The 27,135-nt window shown below is 39.1% G+C and overlaps 1 protein-coding gene across 13 annotated transcripts in view; it reads left to right on the top strand.

Moving 5' to 3' along the window:
• The window catches only part of Nr3c1 (nuclear receptor subfamily 3, group C, member 1), a 121,603-nt gene that overhangs the window by 33,490 nt on the left and 60,978 nt on the right, over positions 1-27,135 (top strand). For 12 of the 13 annotated variants that reach the window (XM_087592112.1, XM_087592108.1, XM_087592114.1 and 9 more), the window contains 1 exon segment: positions 32-1,282. In XM_087592112.1, coding sequence (XP_087448238.1) covers positions 45-1,282 — 1,238 coding nt within the window. In that variant the 5' untranslated portion in view covers positions 32-44. 13 annotated transcript variants of the gene reach the window in all.

Here is a 27,135-nt window from a genome sequence, read left to right as displayed (position 1 = left end):
GCTTATTATGTCTTTTTTTTTTCTTTTGTAGTTAATATTTGCCAATGGACTCCAAAGAATCCTTAGCTCCCCCTGGTAGAGACGAAGTCCCTGGCAGTTTGCTTGGCCAGGGGAGGGGGAGCGTAATGGACTTTTATAAAAGCCTGAGGGGAGGAGCTACAGTCAAGGTTTCTGCATCTTCGCCCTCAGTGGCTGCTGCTTCTCAGGCAGATTCCAAGCAGCAGAGGATTCTCCTTGATTTTTCGAAAGGCTCCACAAGCAATGTGCAGCAGCGACAGCAGCAGCAGCAGCAGCAGCAGCAGCAGCAGCAGCAGCAGCAGCAGCAGCCAGACTTATCCAAAGCCGTTTCACTGTCCATGGGGCTGTATATGGGAGAGACAGAAACAAAAGTGATGGGGAATGACTTGGGCTACCCACAGCAGGGCCAACTTGGCCTTTCCTCTGGGGAAACAGACTTTCGGCTTCTGGAAGAAAGCATTGCAAACCTCAATAGGTCGACCAGCGTTCCAGAGAACCCCAAGAGTTCAACGTCTGCAACTGGGTGTGCTACCCCGACAGAGAAGGAGTTCCCCAAAACTCACTCGGATGCATCTTCAGAACAGCAAAATCGAAAAAGCCAGACCGGCACCAACGGAGGCAGTGTGAAATTGTATCCCACAGACCAAAGCACCTTTGACCTCTTGAAGGATTTGGAGTTTTCCGCTGGGTCCCCAGGTAAAGACACAAACGAGAGTCCCTGGAGATCAGACCTGTTGATAGATGAAAACTTGCTTTCTCCTTTGGCGGGAGAAGATGATCCATTCCTTCTCGAAGGGGACACGAATGAGGATTGTAAGCCTCTTATTTTACCGGACACTAAACCTAAAATTAAGGATACTGGAGATACAATCTTATCAAGTCCCAGCAGTGTGGCACTGCCCCAAGTGAAAACAGAAAAAGATGATTTCATTGAACTTTGCACCCCCGGGGTAATTAAGCAAGAGAAACTGGGCCCAGTTTATTGTCAGGCAAGCTTTTCTGGGACAAATATAATTGGTAATAAAATGTCTGCCATTTCTGTTCATGGTGTGAGTACCTCTGGAGGACAGATGTACCACTATGACATGAATACAGCATCCCTTTCTCAGCAGCAGGATCAGAAGCCTGTTTTTAATGTCATTCCACCAATTCCTGTTGGTTCTGAAAACTGGAATAGGTGCCAAGGCTCCGGAGAGGACAGCCTGACTTCCTTGGGGGCTCTGAACTTCCCAGGCCGGTCAGTGTTTTCTAATGGGTACTCAAGGTAAGTCAGCGCTTTTCTGTTTCATAAGGATGGTGAATTTAAGGTAGTTTGGTAAACTTTAGAATTCTTTTATCAGTGTACGTTTTCTAGAGATTGTATCCTTTTGCAAATAACTCAGTACAAATGGTCTTTTGAATGCGTACTTGTTAGAACATCAAAAGGACTCATCACAGCATAAGCACTTTAGGTGTTTGGTTAAATAGTAACCGTCTCTCATTGGTCATATTAAAGGTTTTACTGAAAACTAGGTCAGAATTGCTCACTAACAAGTATCTGTAAAAGTCACATTCATCTACACGTATCTTAAGTAAAACTAATATGAAATCAAGAAAACAAGACATCTAGTCATGTAATACATTTATTGTGCATATTAATTTAGCTGTATTAGATTATATTATTACAAGAAAATGCTTGAAGTGTCACCTTTCAATTAGAGGGTTAGGAGCTGGAAGTAGTAATTCGTGAGTATTTGATCTGAGCTTTCTGTGTTTGGAAACTATTACAGCAACGCAGGGCATAGGGACCTAGACCACAGCATTGGAGTAGCCTAAAGCAGACAGTTGTGTCTGCTCCTAAGCTTCTGTAAGGAGGGAGCTGGTGCACAAAGCTTAGGTCCTTCCCTGTACTCTCATGTTCAAGTCATATAAATGCTGATTTGTATATGTATTTTAGGTGTGAAAAAAAAGAAAACGAGGATTGTAGTGATAGGAGACAGATTAATCACTAGGGTTTTTGTTTTGTTTTTGTAGAAAACAGAGTCCTTTCCTTGCACGTAATCCCGTCAACTTTTTCCTATTACTGGTGCTCATTGTCCCTATTAACTAGTCATTTGAGAAGATTTTACTTAAAATTCGTAAGAAATGTTTTCAGTGCAATTTCTCACTGCATCCTTATAACTCTTTAAAATTCTTTTTTCTGAAGGTTATCCAGACACTGGCATACTGAAAGTTATCTCTTTCCTCTAAATGTAAAGAAACTTATTGGGAAAATTAGATTTAGGCTATTTTCTATTTTTTGAAATAGCTTTATCTTATCAAGAGGAAGGAAAAGTCACCTTTTCTCTTATGTACTCTAAGAGATGGAAAGTTAATGTTTATACTACCTATTAGTAGTGATTACGAATCTATTACTCAATAATTAGTTGTCCCTTTTTGGGGGGGTAAGCTATTGCAGCATTTTAACTTTCTGAATTAGGGGTTTAAAATACTCCCAGTAAGGAAATTTAAATAGTTTCTTATTGCATACACGGTGTTTTCCAAATGTTAATATGCAGTCTGTGTTTTAAAATTTCAATCTTAAACTTTTGACAGTAGATTTCATGTGGTTGACTTTCATAAAAGAATAATTATAATTGACTTGATTATCTGCAGAGAGCTGTTAAATTGATTTATAAACATGTGATTACAAAAGGAAAAAATAATACATTTAGAAAATTTCTTACCCTGAAAACTGTTGTAAAACTTCACTTCTAATTATAAGAAAAAAATAGTGGAAACCAAACATAATTTGCATGCACCGTGAATTTTCATTAAGACATAAAATCTGGGCTATGAACAATGAGTCTTACCCTGAGATCATTAAATAATTTTAATGCTTTAACTTTTACACTTAATGACATATAAAATGTTCATGTTCTTGGGCCTCTCTGCCCTTATCAGAGATAGGCAAGGCTGTGACGATGTGCCACTTCAGAGATTCTTTCATGTCCAGGAAGTGATTAATTTATACTGACATATGATTTGGATTTTAATCACTAGTGTGTCTTCGCCAGGCAGAATACCTTAACGGGGACGATGGGCGGTGCTTGGAAGTTTTACACTTAGCACTGAGAACCGCCATTACCCAGAACAAAGCTTCACCCAAATAAATTGAGACAATGTTTCCTTTCTGACCATTATTGAATTCTTCTATTGTTTCCAAGCTGCAGCCCTGGCAGAACTAAAATTGGTTGCTCTCTATATAAGATGCACAGTAGTTGCCAAACATTAGCTATGATCAGTGACCCTGAGTCATCAGCCACTAAGTCAACATGCTGAGGCCACAGCTTGATTGAATACTCTCTGACTTCAGACAGAGAACTAGGAACATCCCTTGGAATTTTTAAAGAAGGCATCTGTTTTCATTTGGATTCTTAAATAACTAATATTTTCTCTCTAGAATTTTAATAAAAACCACTTCATATTATATTTGAGAGAGAAGACAATTTCTACAGATATGCCAGTATACCATGACATTAGGTTAACATATTAAGTTGTAAAGTTAAGAATATCGTGATTAAGAATTTTGTTTTGTTTTTAAGGTTTAGATTCATTGGTGGTAAAACAAGGTAATGGTTATTGATTCTCAGATCCAGTCTTAGTAAAATGAACTTCCAAGTCTATCGGTACAAATTAAAATTCAATGAGTTAACATAAACCTAATTGAAGCAGACACACGTCTATGTAATTTGATTTTCTTCCACTGTATTTCACCTCTGCATTAATAGTGTACATTGCAGAAAATAAGCAGGAAGAACTGAAGGGTTTTCGGTGGAATTTGAGCTTTTAGGGATACTGTTGAAATTTTGTTTGAAAGGTGAGGTGATTAGAGAAAAGGACTAATGCAAGATGGATTTGTAAACTCCGTCTCCGTGGTGGGCAGGGCTTTGGTGATTGGTGTTTAGTGAAGATATTAATGGAGTCACTTTGGACATCTCTCATTACTGGTCAGATCTGTGTCAAGTTTTATACAAGTAATGAGATTGAAAAATTATAGGAAGTTGGGCTGAGTGAAACACATTTTGCCCCTCTCTCAATTTGCTTATTAACCACAGGCTAGATGTTTTCTGAGTGTAAAGGGAAGAGTGAAACTAACCTTTTACTTTGAGAGGTACTTGTTTAATGTCTTACCTTGTTCCTTGCCTTCTAAAGATTCTGACAGTGGGTGGTCCAGTGGTGTTTTGAGCTTACTGTTTCTTGATATCCACTTATATAAAATGATTTCTGAATGTGATTTGCTTGTGAGCATACACTTATTTTCCTATATATTGTTACCTTTATGGTAGAATCACTTCCTCTTTTTAAAGATCAGTACGACTGATTTTAAGAGAAATGTAAGCTATTGTGTACTCAGGTGTGTCACATTAGTGTTGGAATGACTAATACAATGTAATAAGCCTTCAGTCAGCTCTTAATGGAATTCTTGTAGTGCTTCTTTGGCTAATCCTTGTGTATTTTTAATTAACTATTTAACTTGTATTCATAATGTTATTTTGTTTTTTCTATTTCTGCCTATAAATTTTTCTTGCCCATTTTCCATGTATTACTGAATGTTTATGAATTTTGTGACCTGTTCTGAAACATACTTTGTTCAAATGAGGATGAAGCACAGTTACAGTAGATGGAAGAATAGGAAGGGAAAGCTCACTTCAGAAGCCTCTGAGATTTTTCTGAGGAGAGAGAGTGTATTAAGTGGTATTTTTTCCATGAGTGCCAGTGTGAAAGGCTAAGCATTAAATTCTTGGTGAGTTATGTAAGCCTCGGTGCACTCTAGCCTGGTTATACTAGGAAGCCTTCATTTAGATTTTGGTTAGGTCTACAGCACAATTCTTCAGATACATTTCTCTCTTTAATAGTTGCACATATTTAGTTGTTATGAGGTGTGGACTCTGCTGTATGGGGAGACTAAACAGCCTTAACCGTTCATGCTGAGTAGTGTTTGCTCCTCTGCAGCCATCTTGGGAATATTTTTGTCTAAAGTAATTGTTTAATACAGTATGGCTGGTTGCCAAATGAAAACGTATTTGTTTTTGTAGTTGTGAGGTGTGCAGACAATAACTTGGTGAATTCCATTGCATAAAGAATGTTTAAGGAACGTGTTGGTGGAGTAAGCTACAAGCAGAAAAAAAAAAAAAAAAAAAAAAAAGCAAACCCTCACTCCTTGGTCTTTACAGAAGACACCAATTATTTCAGTCTGCAGCTTCATCCAGCCATCTGCTCTCATTTCTCCTGCCTTGGCTTTGTATGTGTCAAGTTCTCCTAAGGGGAACTTACATTTTAAAACAAATCCCTAAAGTGTTTCTTTTGGATCCTGTGATGACTCCTGTATTTGGGTGCAACCTTTCATGATTACATTTTTTTTATACATTACAAGGGTAAATGAAGCTGGTGGATTCAACCCCTACCCGGTGGGGGAGGGGCAATGAGAGAAGCAACAGAGGCTTGTAATAGAGGGAGAAACATAATTTCAAGGACAATTTCAAAAAATCATTTGGATCAACTGTTGCTCTTCAACTGTTAAAAGCTGTGTGCACTATGAGGAACGTTGGCAATGATGCTTTCCTGTGAGGTGCTAAGAGTGGCAAAGAAACAAACGTTTCTGGTTATGATGTTTCTTGTGATATTTTATCACCAAAATAAAGTCAAGATTGATGCCAAGATTAATTTCGTATTTTCTCCATTTTAAGTGGTTATTGAAGAAAATGTGATGATTTGAACTTAGTTAAAATAATCATGGTGCCTTATGTTGCTACAACCAACTATTTCATAGGTGAGAGTGTACTTTTACATGTAAACATGCCTTATGCTGCCATAGCCACTTCCTACTTCATAGTGCACTTTACTTTTAAACATTTCTTTATAAACGATCAACCGACTGTGGAGCACAACCCTTTCCGTGCGTCACATGCTTTTCTGTTAGTATGTTGAATAATAGGCAAATGACAGCGTAAACAATTAGATTCTGTAAGTACTAGATAGCCACTTAAACGATTTATATTGCAATAGAATCCTTAAAACCAGTTATTTTAAATGAAAGGGTGTTGTCCTTTAAGTTACTCTCTGAGCCAATTTAAATATTAATATCCTACTTTGGCTGAGCTATGTGCTTAAACATACTTATTTAGAGTAACCCAGCTATTAATTTTAAGTACTTCAGAATACTTTTCTCAACTTAGCAAGCTTCAGCAAGATTTATAGTGTCTGTAAGACAATATATTTAATAAGGTAGCTATATATATATATATATGTATGTATATATATATAGTGTGTGTGTGTGCTCGCGTGTGTGTGTAGAGGAGAAAGGTTGGATTACATGACTTACACGTTTATACATTATTTTCCCTTGAATTTTTATTTTTGTTAGTAATTTGAGTTAATAAATATGTACTATTTGGAACTTACAAAGTTAAAGCTTATTATATTTACTTTTAAAATAATGAACTAGCCTTTATTCTAGTTTATTTCATAAGTTTCCACAATAATATTTAGTCATTGCTATTATGAAAGTATATTTGATAGCCAAATTTTGAAAGCTATTGTGAAATGATATCCACTTTAGTACATGATTTATTATTTTATGTTGGGGCAATGTAGTGACTTATGACCTTATGATTGTCACATGAACTTTAATGCTTTTCGGGTTTGCTATGGACACTTTCCTGTTGTCATATTTTTATGTTTGGTTTTATAATTGTGATTTCAACCTTCCTTAATATTAATTTGTAAAATTGGGTTCCTTTCCCCCTACATCTCTTCTGAACAATTTGATTTGGATATTCAATAACTGTAATAATAGACAAACAAAACAACCTGCGTTCTAAGGCTAAACTAAACCAATCTATGATTTTGGTTAACAGTGTGTTTTGACTTTCTTTATGTCAAAATTTATTAAAACAGCATTGGGTCTGTGTGTTTATGTAAAAATTTGCAATTCTCTTATTGATTTGATAGGTCATGATATACTAAAGACTGCTTCTTGACATTTTCTTTGAATAGTATCAAGTACAAGACAAAAAATGAACTTAGAGTTGAACTTTTATTATATAGGGCTTAAAATTATATTCTTGATAACACATAAAATGGGAATGATGTGGTAGTTGGACCCAAGAAGTGGGCCCTTGAGTTCTCAAAGCTTGTTCTATGTGTTAAGAAATCTTCTATTCCCATCCCCATACCACTTTCGAATGAGAAATGGAGATCATGGCAGTATTTAGGAAAGACCACACACTTGCCAGCCACTGTGCAGCCTGCTGGGACCGCCCTATTGGCAGCTATTTGAACCTTAGCATCCAGGGCTCTTCCAGGGTCTAAAACATAAGTAATTGACAGAATACTGACCAAGCGGGTACTTCATAACAGTCACTGATTCTTTCTTTCCTAGTTTAGTAGGCTTTCTGGTGATTGAACACTAATTACTTGACAGCACATGCTACATACACTATGCTACATACACTCTGTTACATACACCATGCTAAGTTCATGCTATACACTTCTCGTACATTCATCTCATATGTCTTAATTCTTTGACATTCTTTATTCTACTTGTTACATTAAGTTTCTGAGTCTGTCAGGGTTCGTGTAGGACAAAAGCAGCTGTTACCTGAATTTTACAAGTGGGAAATTTTAAGACATTTAAAGAAAAAAATTAGGAAACAGTAATGCTGATCTGAGAGGAATTAGTTATTATTTGATGTGTTAGAAATCCTTCAACAATCTTTAACACTAATTGTCCAACAGTGAGAGAGAGAGAGAGAGATGACCAAGCCTCTGCTAATATGTGTCTGTAGTCACTTACCGGTTCCTGTAAGTTTCATTTAGAGTACCCAGCACTACTACTGGATAGAATATGTAGGTGCCAGGCTATCAAGGGTTCAGTAGGTACAGGGCTTCTGTGCAAACCTGGTGACCTAGGTTTGACGGCAGAGCCCACATCACCATGGAAAATGAGAATGTGTTCCATAAAATCCTCCTCTGACTTTCACATGTATGTTGTGCCAAGCCCCATAGCATGTACATATACATATACATACCCAATAAAAATGATAATACCTAAAAATGTAAAAGAATTTGTAGATGCGAGTTTACTTTGAAAATTAAAAAACCATTATTAAAATGCAAGGTGGCTGTTTTAAAGCCCTGGCAGCTCGGTTCAGCTAAAAGCAGGGTAACTCTCACTTGCTAATAATAGTTCAAGTGTCTGCACCTCTAGTGTGGGTATTGCCTCCTCAGAAAAAGCACTGGAGGCTTTTTCAGTGCCTACTGTGTGTAGCTCCCCAAAGGGTTGCGAATCCATTTTATTTAGACTGCTATCTTTTTAAAACCCAGATAATTATCTTAATATTACATTTTTTCAAGTTTTTTTTTTTGTCTTTTTATAGGGGAGTACCTCTACCAGTAACCCTTTTCCAAGAATTTTGTTACATATTAGATATACCATCTAAATTTAGTAGCTATAGTGATAAACCACGTTGCTGATAAATGCGAGGCTATCCCCTTTCTATTTTTATTGTCTGATATTCTTAGGTAACCATGCATGCAAAGATAGTTTGTTATTAAGCTTTCAATTTTTAAGAGTCATAAATACTAACACTTTTTCTAGGTGCATAAGTCTGGAGGATTATGTAACTTGCTTAAAGACATTTACTAAATTTTTCTTTGTTCGTTAAAAAAGCTGCAGTAAGGGCTAGTGAGAAGGCTTAGCAGTTAAGGGGACTTGACTGTCTTGCAGGGGGGTCAAGTTCTCTTCCCAGCACCTACATCATTAGCTCACAACTGCATCTGCGTCTGGTTTCAGTGATCTCACACCTCTGGTGTGATCTTTAGGCAACTTCACAGCTGTGTACCGACCTGTATGTATGTATGTATGTAGGTATGTAGGTATGTATGTATGTATGTATGTATGTATGTATATACATATATACACATACAAATGCATGTATATACATTCATGTCTGTGTGTGTTTTCATTGTATTGTCAAGTATGGAAAATGGCAGTTTAAATAGATAAATAGATTATTGTAAAACCTGATTTTGCAAATAGAAACATTGAAAAAGTTTAATTAGAACATTATATGAAACATCTCATCTGAATCCCAGCTGGGTTTATGAAGGACAAAATTTGAGAGTAGAATAGTTTTTAAAAATATTTTCCCCAAAATAGGAAAATCAAGAGTAAATGTTTGATTTCTGAGTCTCCCACATTGAGAGGCTATGTTGTTGCTGCTTTTCTTTTGAAGCCATCTTGAGACACCTTGTAAACCATAAAGAAAAATGACCGTATTAAACTGTAGTACTACACTATATTCTTAACCAGAGAATGTTATTTCTTCATTTGATCACTTACGTGTAAACCAGTCTTGGGTTATAATATTTATTTCTGTTGAGGATTATTTATGAGTTCGGCTAGGGTGTTCCCTTCTCCTCCTCTTCCTTGTCCCCCTTGCCGTCTTCCTCTATAAAACAGGCTATTGTGTAGTGCAGGCTCACCCCAAGCTTGTCTTAGCCTCCACATGCCAGGCCCATGCGTTCCTTCACAGCAGAGGGTGGTTTGAATATGCTTCGCTTCCCTACCCTCAAGCAGGTGGTGCTCCATGGTTAAGTCCTGGTTTGTGCTTTCTTTTAAGTTATAAAGGAATTTAAGTAAACAGCTTACATACTTCTTATTTTAGTATCGTGCAGAAAAAGTAAAGACTACTTACTTCTAAGACTGATTTTTTTTCTCTCTCTTGTGTTTATTTTATGTTCAAGAAAGAAGGCCTATCTTTGGCTTCAACTTGAAAGGAATTTGGTGACTACAGATATGGAGTAAATACAGTGTGAATTCCTACAATAATTTTCCAAGTATTTGAGGCCCTTATTCCAGCTTCTCCATGTCCTAGAGAATTAACCATTTGTCACTGTAGCCAACAGGTCAAGTACACTAAAGTTATTTATACTAATAAAATAGTCTTGAGTTATAGGTTCAGTGTGAAATTCAAATATTTTCTACTTTTAGTCCTCAAAATATACTAAGGAAACTTAGCTTCTACTGACAGCCATTTAGGAACTACACAACAACAATTTTCATCTCAAATCCTACATGCTTTATTTTTCTGTTTATTGTTGACAGCCTTTGAAATCATGACACATGCTGTAGCAGTCAGGTAGAATGTCTTTTGTGTAAACATTGTGGTAGAACTGAAATTCTTTTGACAGAGCTTCTTTCTTGAGAATAGTCTAGGAACTTTTTTTTATATCTGTATTTAAAACAAGCTAGTTTCTTAAATATTTGTTATTCTTCCCCAGAATATGTCAGATTTCAGTGGCTAAGAAATAGGGACAAAGAGCCATCATGATATGACAGTATTAAAGTCTCTGGGCACTAGAGCTTAATATAATCTAAGGAGAAATGTTATTGAGGAAGAGGGGAATATGCATAGTAACTCCAAGGCTTAACTTACTGGTAACGAATGACCATTTGATCAGTAGCGTCATTAGACAGAGAGAGCCACAGTGCTCTAATAATACCAGACATATTCAAAGAAAAAATAAGGAAGCCAGAAGGCAAGGTTAGAAAGCCATGAAAATAAAAGAAAATGAAAAATTTAAATTTCTGTCTGGTGACTGGCTAAGTTTGGTTTCTGTATGCCTTAGCTTCTGTATGGGCACAGGGACATCCCTAAGAAGCCTAGTGATGTCATTATGTTTGTAAAAGGAGGAGCTGCAAAGATATGCTAGGAAGCAGTTCTGAGAAGGGTGGGTGGGAGGGTACTAGAGCATCACAGACAGAGGTCTTCCATTGCACTGCACGGGCAAATGCCTGCTGAGCTGGGGCCCAAGTGAGCGAACCCCTGTAAAGAAGACAGTGATCAGAGCCTGCTGGAGAACAGAGTGGACAATGTTCACACCTCTTCCTCTTTCCTCCCAGTTTGCTTTTTTAAGTGTTTGCCTGAAGAAGGCGTGTTCCCTTGCTGGAGATGGAGTACCTGATTGTAGGGATAAATCAGCTATTGGCAGTGAGAAGGGGTGAGAGGCATGGTAGGAAGAGGATGAAAAGTGAAAACTGATCCATTTGTTAAGAATGAGCCAAGTATAGACTGAAGTCATGGTGAAATAAAGTAGTATGTATGACTGTACTTGTTACCCTAACACTGTGCATTCAAGGCAGTTCCCTGGCCTGAGACTCATTTTCTCAACACCAATGTGGGGATGTCTCCATATTCTCTAAGAGGAATATGGTTGTCATTCTAGGTCCCCTGGCACAGGGTCTAAGCCTGGAGAACTTTTATCTGAAATATTTTCCCCAAATATCTATGTATTCCCTGCCCTTCTTTAGGTCACAGGTAAATGTCTCTTGCGTAAGAGAGACCTCTGTCTCAGTCTCCAACTGCACACGTTTCACGCCTTGTTTCTTCCCCTCTGATGTATTTAGGAACCTTGTGTCCTGTCCATTACAGGTTTGCTCCACTCCCAACTCCCAGCACCCAAAGAGTAGGACACAGATGCTGCATACACAAAGGAGCAAACAGCATAGAAATCAGGAAGAAAGCCCAGACGTTAGTCTAAAAATCCAGCCTTAACAGAGCAGTTGATGCAAATACACACAACATATGAAACATAAATGGTTTCTTGTTATCTGCTTTTAAATTCACTCTAAAGCTTTAAATAGGATTGATTCTTGTCGTTTCTTAACAAATTAAAATTAGGGCAATCAGAGCTAGTAAATGTCGTATCTGAGGATGTTTGGTTTGGTTTGTTTGCTCCACTATATTATCTGCTCCAGAACTTCACATTTAAAAATTTCATAAGTGTATACCATACACCTAAATCATACCTGACCCCACCTCATCTCTGCTACTCTGGCTCCCTCCCCCAGCGTATCCCCCAAGTCCTCTGCTTTGCAAAGCAGCCCAGGATGTCCATGAAGAGATTCCCATATGTACATGGCTGTGGGGTTTAGGTGTCCTGTTGAGAACAGATTATCAGCAGATAAGCCGAATGCACTCATTTATACTGACTTACCTAGAAAGGTAGGCAAGAAATAGTAGCGGGAGGCTGTTGTTTCAGATAGATAGTTTGTAACACTCAACAGTCTAGAAGAGGAGTGTGGCCCATTTTCTCTCAATTACAAAATTGTCTTTCTTCCACTTATAGATGTTTGGAGTTTGATTTATTGTACAATAGTATCATTGACCTAAAAGGTTAGTAGAAGGATCTGTCTTCTAAGTATTTCAGAAAACTATCTAATTTGGCAAAGACAAACGATAATAGTAATAATAATAGTAGTAGTAGTAGTAGTAATAATAATAATAATAATAATAATAATAATAATAATAATAATAATGCTGCCAAGCCACAGAGGGCTTACTATTGAAAGAAAAATTGATGAGATCTTTCAAGAGTGAGCTTCTCTAGTGTTGAAGGAACCATTGAGGATAGACCATGGAGGACAGGGCTTTTGAGGGCATCCAGAAGTCAGTCACAAACAACTCGGTGAATATCTGGAGAATTAAGAGACAAGGATCTTAAAATGGGACGAGGAGAAAGTATTTTTTGCCATTGTAGGCTCCAGTAAATACCCTTTCTAAATCTTCCCTGAAGATCAAAGATTAGATTCCAAAACTGGATTACTGTCAAGAGTTCAGTGCAACTAAAATCTTAACAGTTGTATACAACTAATGTTGTTTTCAACGTGGGCCATGCTGGCACTAAATAAACTCTTGATTTTCCTGTCTCAATCTCTATTCCTTGTGCTGGGACTTCAGGTGTATGCCACCACACCAAGTTCCAAGTGAAGTTTTCACACGGAATCAAGTGTCACTTGGCGTTTCTTCTTTTCTTTGTAATTAAAAACATATACATTATGATTACAAATTGATATCTTGCCATAAGTCCCAGAGTTGATTGTAGAATACCAATGTGCCATATGATACATTGCTGTGGCAGCCCGGGCTCTGTCTCTGCTTCGGACGTTCTCTAACCATTTAGATCAGTCTAATGAAGCAGTCTGTGCCTTCCTCCCCTTGTACTGCTCGGCCACAGCAATCCATTCTCACATTCTGTAGTCATGTTGCCTTTATAGATGCCAGGAGACGTGGGGGAAATCAGAAGCCCCTACTGGGGTTCTTAGGCTCGTTAATAAAATAATTATAGAATGGACTCAAAGTCAAGGATGATTTTATTGAGTTTAAAAGAACCTAGGCAGACAAACTATAAATGTCTGCAGCGTCCTAGAGGAGGAGAATGGAGAAGGGAAAGCCGTGCCATTGGAGTCAGCATGGAGAGCAGACACAGGGTGGGAAGGAGATGATGCCTAGGGAACAGAAGAAGAGAAGAAGTTACCCTTTGTAGTGACTTCATAGGCAGACTCAGGAAATTGCATGCCATATAAACTACTGTGCCAGGGGTGGGATTTCATTAATGAAAAAAGTAATGTCTCCTGTCTCTTTGACATAGTAAGATAGGCCTCCCCTCCTGTGTAGGCTGGCAGCCAGGAGATTCTCTAGGTCTTATTGGAATGTTAGGGATCCACTAGGACAAAGATTGTATTCTCTTGGCTAGATGGCTTCTTTCCTCATAGGCCTCCATTGCTACTCTAGCTGTAACTGCTGACCATGCACTTTTGTTTGGCTTTTCACCTGGCTCAGTGATTAGTGCATAGTACGTGCCCAGTACATGTGTCTTCACATACTGTTTCCTTATATACATGTATGTGGGCATGTATGTGTGAGTCTGCTGTTTCTGTTCCACATGTGCTTTGTTTTGGTTTTTGGTGGTGGTTGTTTTCTGGGTTCAAGTGATCTTTCTCTGCTTTAGTTTGCTGAGTAGCTGGGACTACAGATGTGTGCCTCCCAAACTGGATCTGTGTAGGTGGGGGGGCAGGGCAGCACCTGTGTGCCTGTATCTGACCACTCTTTTTAATAACATCCAGTCTAAGGGGCCAGGAATATTTTCACTGTAGCACCTTAGCATGTAAAATACCCAATGTAGATTAGTTGTTTGAACAAGATCCACAGTAAGGAGGAAGAAAATAGCATGAATTTTGCCTTAAATATAGTTGATTCCTCTTAGGAAAAATTGGAATTCTAAGACTCGCTAGCAACGGGACAACAAAGAGTACCCACATGGAACGCTTCCTGTTTGTGGGGCACCATTCTCATAGTTGTAAAATTGAATGCATGTCTGCTATGGATGTTAATTTAAAGTTCTTGTAGGAAACAGATTTTAGAAGGTATCTAGTTTCAGTGGAGACTATGAACCATTTTGCTGGGTGTTTACTAGCCTGAGAGGGGTAGCCTGACAGAGTAACTGCTTGTGGGCAAACAAACCTCATGGACCCCTCTCTTTGCATTTAGGAGACAATAGATGGTGATTTGCATGTTGGTGAGTAAAGGTTCTTCATCAGTACATATGTCACCAAGGAGTGTTCTATTACTGTTGTGGTAGAACGTGTGGTAGAAACATGGAATTCCAAGATGGAGCTAGGCTTGGTGTCTCATCATTTCATAGGAGAAAACCTAGACCTGGCACAATTAGTATCATATTGTAGGTCAGACTTTCTTGGCTTGAATCTATTAAAATCTATGTGACCTTGGTTAACTTTATAGTCTATAAACCCGTTTCTTCACTTTTGATATGGACACAAGGAGACACTGCTGGAGAATCATGCAGTACAGTCTGGCACTTACACAGCACCCATGAAACATTAGCACTTATTCTTAGTGATGTTGCTTCAGACTAGAGAGTCTCTCGTGACTTAACTGCTCATAAGTGAGTCTTAGTGACAATTCCTAAGATGTGTTCATTATGACTTTAAATTTAACAGTATTATACTTAAGTAACGGAGGCCTTAACTTCTGGTAGTGTTTTCAGATGTGTATTTTGACTTAAATATGAAGGAGAACTAAAAGAAAAAAATGTACTCGTGATAGATGTTAAAAGGAGTGCTTCCTGGGATCTCTCTCTATTTTACCCCTTCCATTTTCCCACTCAACCACGAGTTGTGGAGAGTCACTCACAACTACTTGCCCTTCTTATAACTTGAAAGAAGGTGAATCAGGATCACAGTCTGAAGAAGATAAGCCTCTCTCCTAGCTTCACACATTCTTAAGAGTATTCAAAATAAGTTCACTTCATGCTGTGGGATCTCTTCATAGCTTTCAGTTTCTTCTGAAGAGAATAATTCTTTTAAAATCATATAGCACAGCCTTATTAAAAGACTTCCTATGCTTCGATATAAGTTAAATCCCACAGTTAAAAAAGACTTGGTTTACTGGGGGATTGGCGATTAAGGACCTGAGTTTTGACTCTCAGAAACTACATAGTGGTACACGCGCATGTGAACGCACCCACACACACACCCAAACACAAACAAAACTTTTACTTTCTTCATGTAGGTTTTCTAATATGTAACAGTTCATGCTATTGACTAAATTTATTATATATATTGAAACATTTGTGATATTCTATGTTTCAGCCTTAATTCCATTACGTCAAAGATTTGTCAAACATTTCTTTTAGTGTCAAGGTTTTCTAGTTTTGGAGACTTTCAGAGGCAACCTTTGTTTACCTGGTTGCTCAAAGCAAACTTGTCTGATAACTTGTATAAGCTGCTATCTGCCGTGTGTGAAATCAGCTAAAAATGTAGTGGCTTTCACATAACACTCATTTATTATTCTTTATGGATACCCAGGCTAGCTGGTCAGTTCCAATTCTAGCCAAGCTCAACTGACCTCAGCTCAGTTCAGTCAGTATCTTTATGGTCTGTGGTTTGATATGCTTTAGCAATAAATGGCAACTGCCAGCCTACTTGCCTGAGCTTTTCCTAACTAGAATTCCCAAAGAGCCTGAAAAAGCATGTAAGAATGAGTTTGAGATTTTGACAACTCATTGCCAGCCACATTCTGTTGGTTGGTTGGTTGGTTGGTTGGTTGGTTGGTTGGTTGGTTGGTTGGTTGGTTGGTTTAAGGGAAACCTGGGCAAATGGATTCAGGAGCTGGAAGAACTGTCTGTCGGAAGATGCTGCAAAGAGGCATGCCAGTAAGAAGCGGGGCTCTAGAACTGTTTTATTCCCCCTTCCAAGTGAGATTCAAGCTTCCTTGATTGGGTTTTCCTTCTTGTTTAGCACCAACAACGGGAGTAAGGGGCTATCCCAAAATCTATTGTCTGTGTGGGGGATATGTTCTTCTGGCTGGGCTGCCTTGTCCGGCCTCAGTGGGAGAGGAACCACCTAGCCTCGAAGAGAGTTGAAGTGCCAGGGTTGGGGGATACCCAGGGAACCCCCACCTTCTCAGAGGAGAAAGAACATGGGAAATGGGGAAAAGCCTGTGTGTGTGGAATGGGGCAGTGAGGAGGATGCAAAGTGAATAAGTAAAAAAATATTAAATTGAAAAAGAAGGGGGGCATTTTGTTATTTTGTTTGGTTTCATTTTTTCTCAATTTGTTACAATAGTTACAGGATTTGGTTGCATTAAGGGAAATCTCCTCTAGTTTATGAGATTCTAATTGTTTACACTGTTTTCCCGATGCAAAAAGCAAGTCATTGAAAGGGCTTCAAAGTTAGAGACTGATGGAAGTTGAGGTTGCAGCTTTATCATGGTTCAGGCAACTTGTCCCACTTGGTATGTGTGATGGTTGCCTTTCTATGTCAAAAGAATCCATTTTCCTCCAGTCTTAACCAGACATAGATCAAAGGGATCTGAATAACTCCTGCAGTGATAGTACAGTGTTTCTGAATACATTGGTGTTTGTCATATGCTGACCTCAAACTGATCTCAAACTCATCCTCCTGCCTCAGCTTCCCAAATTCTGGGATCACAGGTATGTGCCATGGTGTGTGTGTGTGTGTGTGTGTGTGTGTGTGTGTGTGTGTGTGTGTGTGTATGTATCTTTATGTGTACATGTTTTGGGTGGTGCAGGAGTGTATACACACAAGTTTCCTTTTACTCTTTCACATCTTCATATGGTTTTAAATTTATAAAAACTTTAAAATTGACAAGTATCATCAGAAGCATTGATCATAAATTTATCCTACTGTTTGTTAAGTTAAACTATATCACCTGATTAATTTGTTAAACAGGGAATAAAGAATTACGCAAGCCAACTTTAAGGCAAGTGAGATAATTTGGTGTCATCCTGGAGTGTGGTAATGTGATGTGCTGGAACCAGTTGTTTACTTGGCGTTGACATAGTGTTGCTGACACCTATGACTTGTAACATTCTACCCTAAGTTATGAGATACTTGAAACCAGGTAGAATATTGAAGGTCCAGGATGCTTAGGAAAAGCAGTAGAAGATGGTCCAATATGACTTGAAGATTCAAGTCTTAGGTCCAAGTACAGCTGTGTCTCTTTTTTGACTTCCACTGCTTTGTAATCACTTGGCTTCATTTATTTCTGTAAAATTCTCTGGTCAACCTGAGGCCGAGGAAAATAATGTTTTAAAAAAATTAATGCTTAGTTATGATCCTGAAAAGGTAGTGTTGTAGTCCTTACCTTAGAATACTGTGCCAAAGTGAAAAGCCTCTCCTAGTTGAATATAGATTAGTTACTGAAACTGATGGACTTCCTTAAAAACATGTTCTGTTGTACTAGATCTAATAGTTTTTAAATTTTTATGATATATAATAACACACAAGGGGGAAAGTACCTCTAAATTATAGGTATTGTTTCAAAAATAATAAGCAACATCTATTGGAGTCTAACTTACTTCATTACCTCTATTTAAGTGGTTTTAACTTGATGTATGGAATCATGTTAGGTGATTGTTGTTGATTGATTGGTTATATCCTTGTCATTGAGGCCCAATCTTACATAAAACTCACAGTGATCCTCCTGCTCCAGCCTCCTGAATGATAAGATTACTGGCATGCACTGTCTCTCACTGTCACAACCTAGTAGTTTTGTTTGCTTTTTTTAAACATTATGTTCCTAAGATACATTCATGTAAACAGAAACATATTTATACAGATTTTTTTTTTATTGAATATACCTGTCTGTTCTCAGTGGACACTTGGTTACCAGAGGTTTTGTTTGGTTTGGGTTTTTTGGTATGTTATTTTGAACAATGTTGCTATGAAAGTGTCTGATGTCTGCTGAGTTTTTATCTAAAAATGGAATACATAGGCCCTAAGGTAAGCAGAGCAGTCGCCCGAGCCAGACACTGCGAAGCTGCCCTCTAGCAGAGCGTGGGCTGCAGAACCACCATGTCGTACTTAACCATTTGTCTTCCCCTTGTGGTAGTACCAGAGGTATGACATACTCATGTTTCCGTCCCCATGTTACAATTTAAATAGCACTTTTAAAAGTTTACAAATAAGGCTGGGCCATTCCCTTCCTCCACCTTTTTCTCCCTCATTCTACTTTAGTGAAGAAATTGAGATTAGACTTTCAGATAAACATTGTTGCAAAGTGCCTACTTGGTGGGACAAACATTGCTGGGAGGCCGGGAGGAAGGAAGGAAAACAGATTCTAGAACTTTTATTTCACTGAATAAAACCTAGTGTGTCAGAAAGTGTGCTTGGAACAGGATGAGAGCAAGCAACTTTGGGATGGTTGCACAGAAACACTTGTCCGATTTCTATAGCTAAGATTTATAAGAAAGGTTAGGAGTTTGTGTCAAGCACACTGGTGACCAACCATGCTAAAACATGGGGAGCCCCTCCAAAGGATTTTAAACTCTACAATTTAGTCCTAAATGAAAATAAAGGAACAGAAGTGGGAAAAAGAGATGGAGTCAGCAGGCTGGGGAAAGCAGTGTTTGCTTTGGCAGCAGTGGCAAAGGTACATGCTTAGGTTTAAGCTGCAGGAATTCCTGCCATCGGCAGGGCACTCACTGTTCACCATTCCATGATAACTGACCGGTCTCCTTACACTGTTCACCGTTCCATGATAACTGACCGGTCTCCTTATACTGGACCATGGGCAGAGGGAAGAAGGCAAATCACGTGCTTTCTGCTTCCCTACCAGCTCTTCTGCTGTTAAGATAACTTTGTAAAATTGTCCTGAGATGATGAAAAAGCACACTCGCTTTTGTCTGTCTGTCTGCCTTTTGATTAACCTGTTTTCTAGTTCTATCCATTTTTCTACAAATGACATGGTTGTATTTTTCTTATACCTAAATAATGCTCCATTATGGAGATACACCATACACTGTATCCTTTTATTCACTTGTCTACTGTGAACACCTAGGCTGATCCCACAGATCTGCTGTTCTGAGTTGTACAACACTAGACTGAAGTACGAAAGCACCTCTTCTTCCACCTACAGGCTTGATACTCTCTATGTAAACACCAGGAGTGGTATGGTTTGATCATGTAGTCGTTTTACCTTAGGGGAACAGCATCCTGTCTTACTGATTTGCACTCAGACCTACTGTATGAGGATGCCCCTTTCTCCATGTGCTTTTGAGTTAATGGCCTTTCTGAATCTCAGTGTGCTTTTAATTTTGATTTTTCTGCTAGGTAAATATATTGAGCGTTTATTTTTGTAATGTTGAAGCCGTTTGTACTGAGGAGGGGTGATTGTTGAGGTGATTATTTCTGGCTAGCTATTACTTTGTTCTTTTGATATTAAGTTTTTCTGAGATCTTCATATAGTCTGAATATTAATCCTTTGTCATACAAATGGTTGGCAAAGATTTTTCTCTCATGCTGTGAATGCTCTCTACTAAGTTAATTGTTTCTGAGGCTGGGTGTAGCCTTTTGAAGTTTTATAATCTAATTCTTCAATTCTTTTGTTTCCTGTGCGACTGGAGTCCTATTCAGGACTCACTGCAGTGGAACTCTTGAAGTATTTCCCTATCTGTGCTTCCAGTAGTTTCAAAATTTGGAGGCTTACATTGAGGTATTTAATCTATTTTGAGTTGATTTTTTTTTATAAAAGGTGTACAATAAAGTATAGTTGTAGTCGTCTTCCTGCCAGTGCCCTTATCCAGTTTCCCTTGCACTGCTTAATAGAGAATCTTTTCTCCTAAGTCTGGTTTTAGCACTTTGCTAGGAATCCATTGGCTGGAGCAACTTGGGTTTATTCCTGGGTCCTCTGTTCTATTCCTTTTGTCTATGGCTTGTTTTTGTACCAGTGCTATGTTGTTCTTGTTACTATGGCCTGTGTAATTTATTTTGAAATTAGCTCTGTGACGTCCGTATCATTTCATATATTGATTAATGGTCAATACTGCTCTGGCAGACCTGTGTGGGGATACACACATCTAAAATCCCAACACTCAGAAGAAGCCTATTAAAACTTTGAGGCCAGCTTGGTTGTAAAGGTATATTTTTACCTTCTCAGTTAGGTTTATTCTGAATTTCATTCGCTTATTTTCTTCCTCCTCCTTCCTTCTTTCCCCTTCCTTCCTTCCTTTCTTTCTGTGTCAGCTGTCCCTCATTCTGTCAACTATATCAAATTTCTTCCTCAGCAAATTCATTATTGATATATAGGAAAAGTACTGGTTTTTATTTCCTGTTGCTTTGCTGGATTTGTGTATCAGTTGCAAGAGCCTCTCTAAGAGGCTTTGCCTCTCCTTTGAGGCCTCCAGGTACATAAGCAGGGCGGCTGAACTTCCTTCTTATGAATATCCGTGTTTCTTCTATAGCCCAAAGAGCCCGGCTGACATTTCAAGTACTACACCGAATGAAAGTGATCAGACTGACACCCTTGTCTTATTCCTAGTTTTAGGGGAAATTTTTTCTGTATTTCCCCATTCAGCAAGATGTTGGCTATGGGTTTGTCATACATAGTCTTCAATATTTCTGACCTATGATTTCCTGTGTCATATTTATTTAGTTATCTACTGTAAAGGGTGCTGAATTCATCAGAGGGCTTTCTGCATCTGTCAATGGTTAGACACATTTTTCTTCATTATATTTATGTCCTGTATTATATTTATTTGTGTGTGTTAAATAATCCTTACATTCCTGGGATGAAACCAAATCGATCATGGTATTTGATCATTTCAATGTGCTATTGAATTCACTTTGCAAGTATTTTATTTAAGGTTTTTGCAGGCGGTTCAGAAAGAGTACAGTGTGTAGGGTTTTGTTCTACCTTCTCAGTTTGGTGAGAGTAACATTACTTCATAGAATGAGGGTTGAAAAGAGTTAGTGGTCTCATTTATGGAATCATTTCTGGTAAATCTTAGCAGAAACTCCAAGGAGGCTTGAGCTTTTCTTTCTTTGGTGATTTTACTCTGTTCTCATTGTTTATTGTTGTTCTATTTAGATTTTTCTATCTTCTTGGCTCTATTTTATTAGATCATACGTATCAAGAAAATTGATCATTTCTTTAAGATTTCTCAATCTATTTGCATATACTTTTCTAAAACATTTTTAATAACACTGGTATTTGTTGTTATTTTTTCATTGTTGTCTCTATGTTTTTAAGTGTCTTTCAGTGAAGTTGGCTCAAGGATTGCTAAGGATTGTCTTTTTGAGGAAGGTGGGGGTTTGGAGCTCTAAATCGTTTTTCTAGATTAAATGTATTGTTCTAAAAAGTATGTGTGTGTGTGCGCACGCGCGTGTGTGCGCGAGCACATATGCATGTAACTATGTATATGTGAGTGCTGTGCCTCAGATTCTCCTGGAGCTAGAGTTAAAGGCAGTTGTGAGCTGTCCAGCATGGGTGCTGGATATCAAACTCAGGTCCTCTGCAAGAATACTGTGCATTCTTCACCACTGAACCGCGTCTCCAGTCCTGAGACTCAGTCTTTGTTTCGTTTTTGCTTTGGACTAGTCTCTTAGGTGCCATTTCTTGTATTAATGCACTCATCTTACTTTTTCCCCTTTTTATTGATTTTGAGTTGTTTGTCCATATTTTGGAAGACTTGGTGATGTGTTATTAAATTATTTGTCATATCTGTATCCTTAATGTATGACATATGTAGCTATACACTTTCCTTGGTGCCATTCCTATAATGCCCCACGCGGCATTCTGGAATGGTACATTTCCGGTATTCCAGCACTTTCCTCTTTTGTCTCCAGTGCCTTACTGTTTGATCTACCATGTTTGCCATTTGCTCTTCTCCTTTAGTCTGAGACAGGGAGTCTCAGCAAAGCTGAAGGAACTCAGTTCATCTAAGCGGGCTGCCCACTGAGCTCACCCTGCTTCACCAGGGTCGTGGGGTTACTGGTATCCATGTGCTACTATGAAAAACTGCAAACTGTTCTGGGAAGGAGGGGTCTCAGTTGGGTGCTCGTTTTTCTACACCAGGCATTTACCCACGCATTCCTGGTGTTCCTTATGGGAAACAGTGATGTTCTCCTTTCATTTCAAGTTGAAGGGATCTCTCTAGTACTTGTTGAAGGGCAGATCTGTAAGTAGTAAATCGTAGTACCTGACTTAGAATATTCTCATTTCCCCTTTAGTTTTCAAGTGTAGCATTGCTGGGTATAGAGGTCTTTGACATTTAATTCTTTCCATACTTCAAATATTTTCCCCAGCTGTTCTCTCTGAGGCTCTGCTGCTCGGAAACTCTATGTGATGATTTACCTTCTCTTGCCTTCAGGATTCTCTGGGCATAGATTTCATAGTTTAATTATGCTGTGCCTAAGTGTGGATCTTTTAAAATCTAACGTATTTGCAGTTCAGTGGGGAAGTCTGAGTGTCTCTCGCTCCATGTGGAGTTGTTCTGTCCATGTTGCATCTTCAGATACTCACATAACCTCTCTTCATGATGCCTCAGTTATATGTCTGTAGTCAGAAGTGATAAGACCTTTTATTTTTTTATTGTTGTTAAAAATGAGAAATTTTAATATGGATTGATCCCTGAACTAAAACCCAGATTTAAATTTTTTGAGTGCTAACATGATAGTTTTGGACTTTGGAGTACTTTAGATTTCATGTTTCTGTTTTAGAGGTTTTGAGCCAGCATAGCTGTATCCATGTTTCCCAGTGTAGAAAAACTGAAATCTGAAATGCTTCTGGACCCAGGAAACTCAATAATGGTCATTGTGCTTGTACTGTAGTAATGGCAGTTGGCAGTGGGCATGCTCTCCTCCCTCCCTGACATTAGCTGTTGATAAACACTACAGTGTTTAGTGTCTGTTCTCAGTGCCTCTATAAAGCTTTTATTCATATACATTGTAAGTATCCTGCCTTCTGCCTCTCTTCTTCCCTCCCTCCCTCCCTCCCTCCTCTCTCTCCTTCCCTTCCCCTCCCTTTCTCTCTCCCCCTCCCTCTTCCTCCATCCCTCCACCCCCTCTATTTTTTACTTGATGATCACCGAATAGTTGTACAGAAATTTTGTTGAATGCCTAGGAGCAAAATAGTTTCCAGTCTCTCAGGGGTCCTGTGTCACAGAAATCAACACTTTCTGCTTTACACCACTTTGAGGGCTTTGGGTTCTCAAAACCAATCGGGATCCATCTGGATCCACAGCTGAGACCCTCTCCAGCCTTCCTAGCTGTGTTCACATCTCTACTCATGCTTACTGCCTTCTAGATCTCTAGGATGATGGCCTTCCTTTTTAAAGCCACACTCCACCTTTTTCCCCAAGGGTTTTAGATAGTTTATTTACTCTTCGCTGCAGCTGCAACTGTTACCTCAGGGTACACAAACTAAGACACTTCAATAGATGTCTTCAATAGCTCTCCTATCCAAGTATAGCACTTTACACCAAGCCAGTTTTATGAGAAGCAAACTAAAGATAGTCCTTTTGAGGGGATCTTCCATAGAACTACCAGATAGATCAAAACAAATAATTTTAATTCTTTGTGACTGAAGCCCTCTACTGCCCTTCAATATCAGTAAAACGTGGGGTATTTTAATAGCTACTGCTGAACTTAGAGGATGGGACCACAAACTTACTGATTCTTAAAAGGAATCAGGATCCAGTGGGAGGGTTCAGCAGGTAGAGATGCTGGCCCCTGGACTGACAATGACCTGAATTCCATTTTCAGATTATGAGTGGAGGTGGAGGGTGTGGACATAGTTCATGGGTCGTCTTCTGACACATTTTCCTATTATCCCAGCGAAAAGATGGAGGATTCTCTTTAATTCTGCTAATCTTTTTCCCCCAGATGCAAGGAAATATTTTTATTGGATTTTTTAAATTTACATTTCAAATGTTACCCCCCTTTCCCCTACCCAACCACCTACCCCTTCCTGCCTCCCCACCCTGACATTCCCCTACACTGGAGGGGTCCAGCCTTGGTAGGATCAGGGCTTCTCCTCCCTTTGGTGCCCAACAAGGCCATCCTCTGCTACATATGCAGCTGGAACCACGGGTCTGTCCATGTGTACTCTTTGGATGGTGGTTTAGTCCCTAGGAGCTCTGGTTGGTTGGGATTGTTGTTCTTATAGGGTTGCAAGCCCCTTCAGCTCCCTCAGTCCTTTCTCTAACTCCTCCAATGGGGACCCTGTTCTCATTTCAATGATTGACTGCTAGCATTTGTCTCTGTATTTATCATGCTCTGGCTGAGCCTCTGGCACTTCTTGGCATCAGCAATATTGTCTGGGTTGGTGGCTGTAAGTATATGTGCTGGATCCCCAGGTGGGCAGGCTCTGAGTGGCCATTCCTTCAGTCTCTGCTCCATACTTTGTCTCCATATCTCCTCCTATGAATATTTTTGTTCCCCCTTTTAAGAAGGACTGAAGCACCCACACTTTGGTCATTCTTCATGAGTTTCATGTGGTCTGTGGATTGTGTCTTGGGTAATCTGAACTTTTGGGCTAATATCCACATACCATATGTGGGCTTTTTTGTGATTGGGTTACCTCACTTAGAATGATACTTTCTAGTTCCAACCATTTACCTATGAATTTCATGAAGTCATTGTTTTTGAGAGCTGAATAGTACTCCATTGTGTAGATGTACCACATTTTCTATATTCTTCCTCAGTTGAAGGACAACTGGGTTCTTTCCAGCTTCTGGCTATTATAAATAAGGCTGCTATGAACATAGTGGAGCATATGCCCTTGTTATATATTGAAGCATCATTTGGGTATATGCCCCAGGAGTGGTATAGATGAGTCCTCAGATAGTACAATGTCCAATTTTCTGAGGACCCTCCAGACTGATTTCTAGAGTGGTTGTACTAGTTTTCTGCTAATCTTTTTAACAATTGCTTTTTCACCCTGCCTTGTCTGCAACTTAAAATCACTTACAAGACTTTCCTCACCAAACTGCATGTTTAAAAGAAGTCAAAAACAAAATACAACGTCTGCTTGCTCCCACCATAGATTGAGAAAAGAACAGTGAGCAGTGACCATGTCATGGCCTGAGTGCTATGCTGTTTGAAATTCTTCTTTGTCGAACAGTTTATCCATTCTTTTACAATTGTACCTCACTCCAGTGCTCAGGATACTGGCAGGGTACAGCTACATTCTTTGCCAGAAGGTAACATGAATGATCTATACCCCACTTCCCCAGAGTCCATGTTCCCCTCTGAAGCCTAAGGGACCTCTGCTATTCATCTCTCTGACCTTCCAAACAAATGATCCTGCAAGCTCCCTTTATAGCATTCCAGGGCCTTTCCCGACTACAGATCCAAACTCATCCACACTTACCTCATGAACAGTTAGTTCCACGTGATCAGGATTGTCATTGGTTTGATTTTTTTTTTTTAATTTTTTTTTTCAGAGCTGGGGACCGAACCCAGGGCCTTGCGCTTGCTAGGCAAGTGCTCTACCACTGAGCTAAATCCCCAACCCCCACGATTGTCATAATAGTGCCATTTCTTGGTACCAGTTTACTCTATTAATTTTTCTAGTTATTGTACCCAAAAATACCTGACAAAGGTAACTTAAAGATGGAAAGATCCGTCATGGCATGGAATGTATAGTGGTCAGAGCATGCTGTAGCTGGCCAGTGTCCAGAGAGAAGGGAGAGATGAGTGTTAGGGCTCAGTTCAGATTCTCCATATTAAACTGGGAACCCTACCCATGGGAGGATACTGACATTCAGCCTTCCCCCCTCACTTAAACTTCTGGAAATGCCCTCTCACACATGCCCCAGAAGTAGGCTCTGAGGTGATTTTTAAATGCAGATAAATAGGCATAAAGAAGATTAACAACCAGTACAATGGCAGTTTCTGGACGTTTCTTATAGTAGCTGACACATCATTTTAATAGCATTGCTATCATTTTCTGTGGTGATATCTGAGTAGTTACTCTGTAGCATTTTCCAGACTGCTCTGAAGACATATAGGAACTATAGCTCAGAAAGTCTTGAGAAAATACCTTATGTTGGGAAGGTTCTTGTTGTTGTTTTAAGGAATATTTAAAATGTAAAGTACTGCGACCAAGGACAAGATGAAGAGGTTCTGTGTAGGCACAGTAGCACAGGTTACTCCCGGTGACTGGGGAGGCTGAAATAAGAGGGTCAGAGGCCTGGGGGCTACAGTACAGCCTGAGCAACGGAGAGGCAGTGTTGTTCTAAAAGGCAAGAGTTTCTGTATTTTCAGTGAAGGGTGAAAATCTGTGAAATGTAGAAATATATCATTGAATATTAGTATTTCTAAACAAAGTATAAGGAGGAATTTTGTACATCTATGCTATACCTAAGACTTTGAGAAAAGGAACATTCTCCACCAATCACAAATGATTGTAAGAATGTATTGTGTTTAGGAGTAGAGAATTTTGTTGGGACTAACTCAAGATTCTTCATTTTCTAGAAAATAAGTTGTAGAAAGCTTCCAGAAATGTATCTTTTATTCCGTTTCCTTTTGTGACTCTTCTAGTCAGTGGAGTCAGACTGTGGTTTAACTGAAGCAAGAGCTGCCCCCTATGCTGCCTTCATGGTGATATTCTCCTCTTCACTGAGGAAATTAGATTAGTCCTGCAGTCAACAAAGAAAAAATCTGTACTTAGGAAAATAGATCTAAAGCATTTCTGAGTTTAAAGTACAATATTCTGTCCAGCAAAGTGTCCATCCAGAATTGCCTTTCAACCTGTTCATCGTACTCCACCCCTGTCCCTGTGTAGGTCACGCTGCTTCATTTTCACACTGCTGGGTTTTATGGTTCACTAGCGTTCCGGATGAACATTTTCATGTCCCCCACAGCAGTGGCTTTCAGAATGTAGACCAATGGCCACAGCCCATGAGTTTCTGTTATCTCACTTACAGATACTGCTCACTGCTGGTTAGCTGTGAAGAGTCCCTGAGGAGGTACCAGAGAACTTTCAA

Source organism: Rattus norvegicus, chromosome 18 (assembly GCF_021556685.1).
Source record: "Rattus norvegicus strain SHRSP/BbbUtx chromosome 18, alternate assembly SHRSP_T2T, whole genome shotgun sequence".
NCBI lineage: Eukaryota > Metazoa > Chordata > Mammalia > Rodentia > Muridae > Rattus > Rattus norvegicus.
Note: the sequence above shows the minus strand (reverse complement) of the source record. Positions and strands in the feature narration are given on the sequence as shown.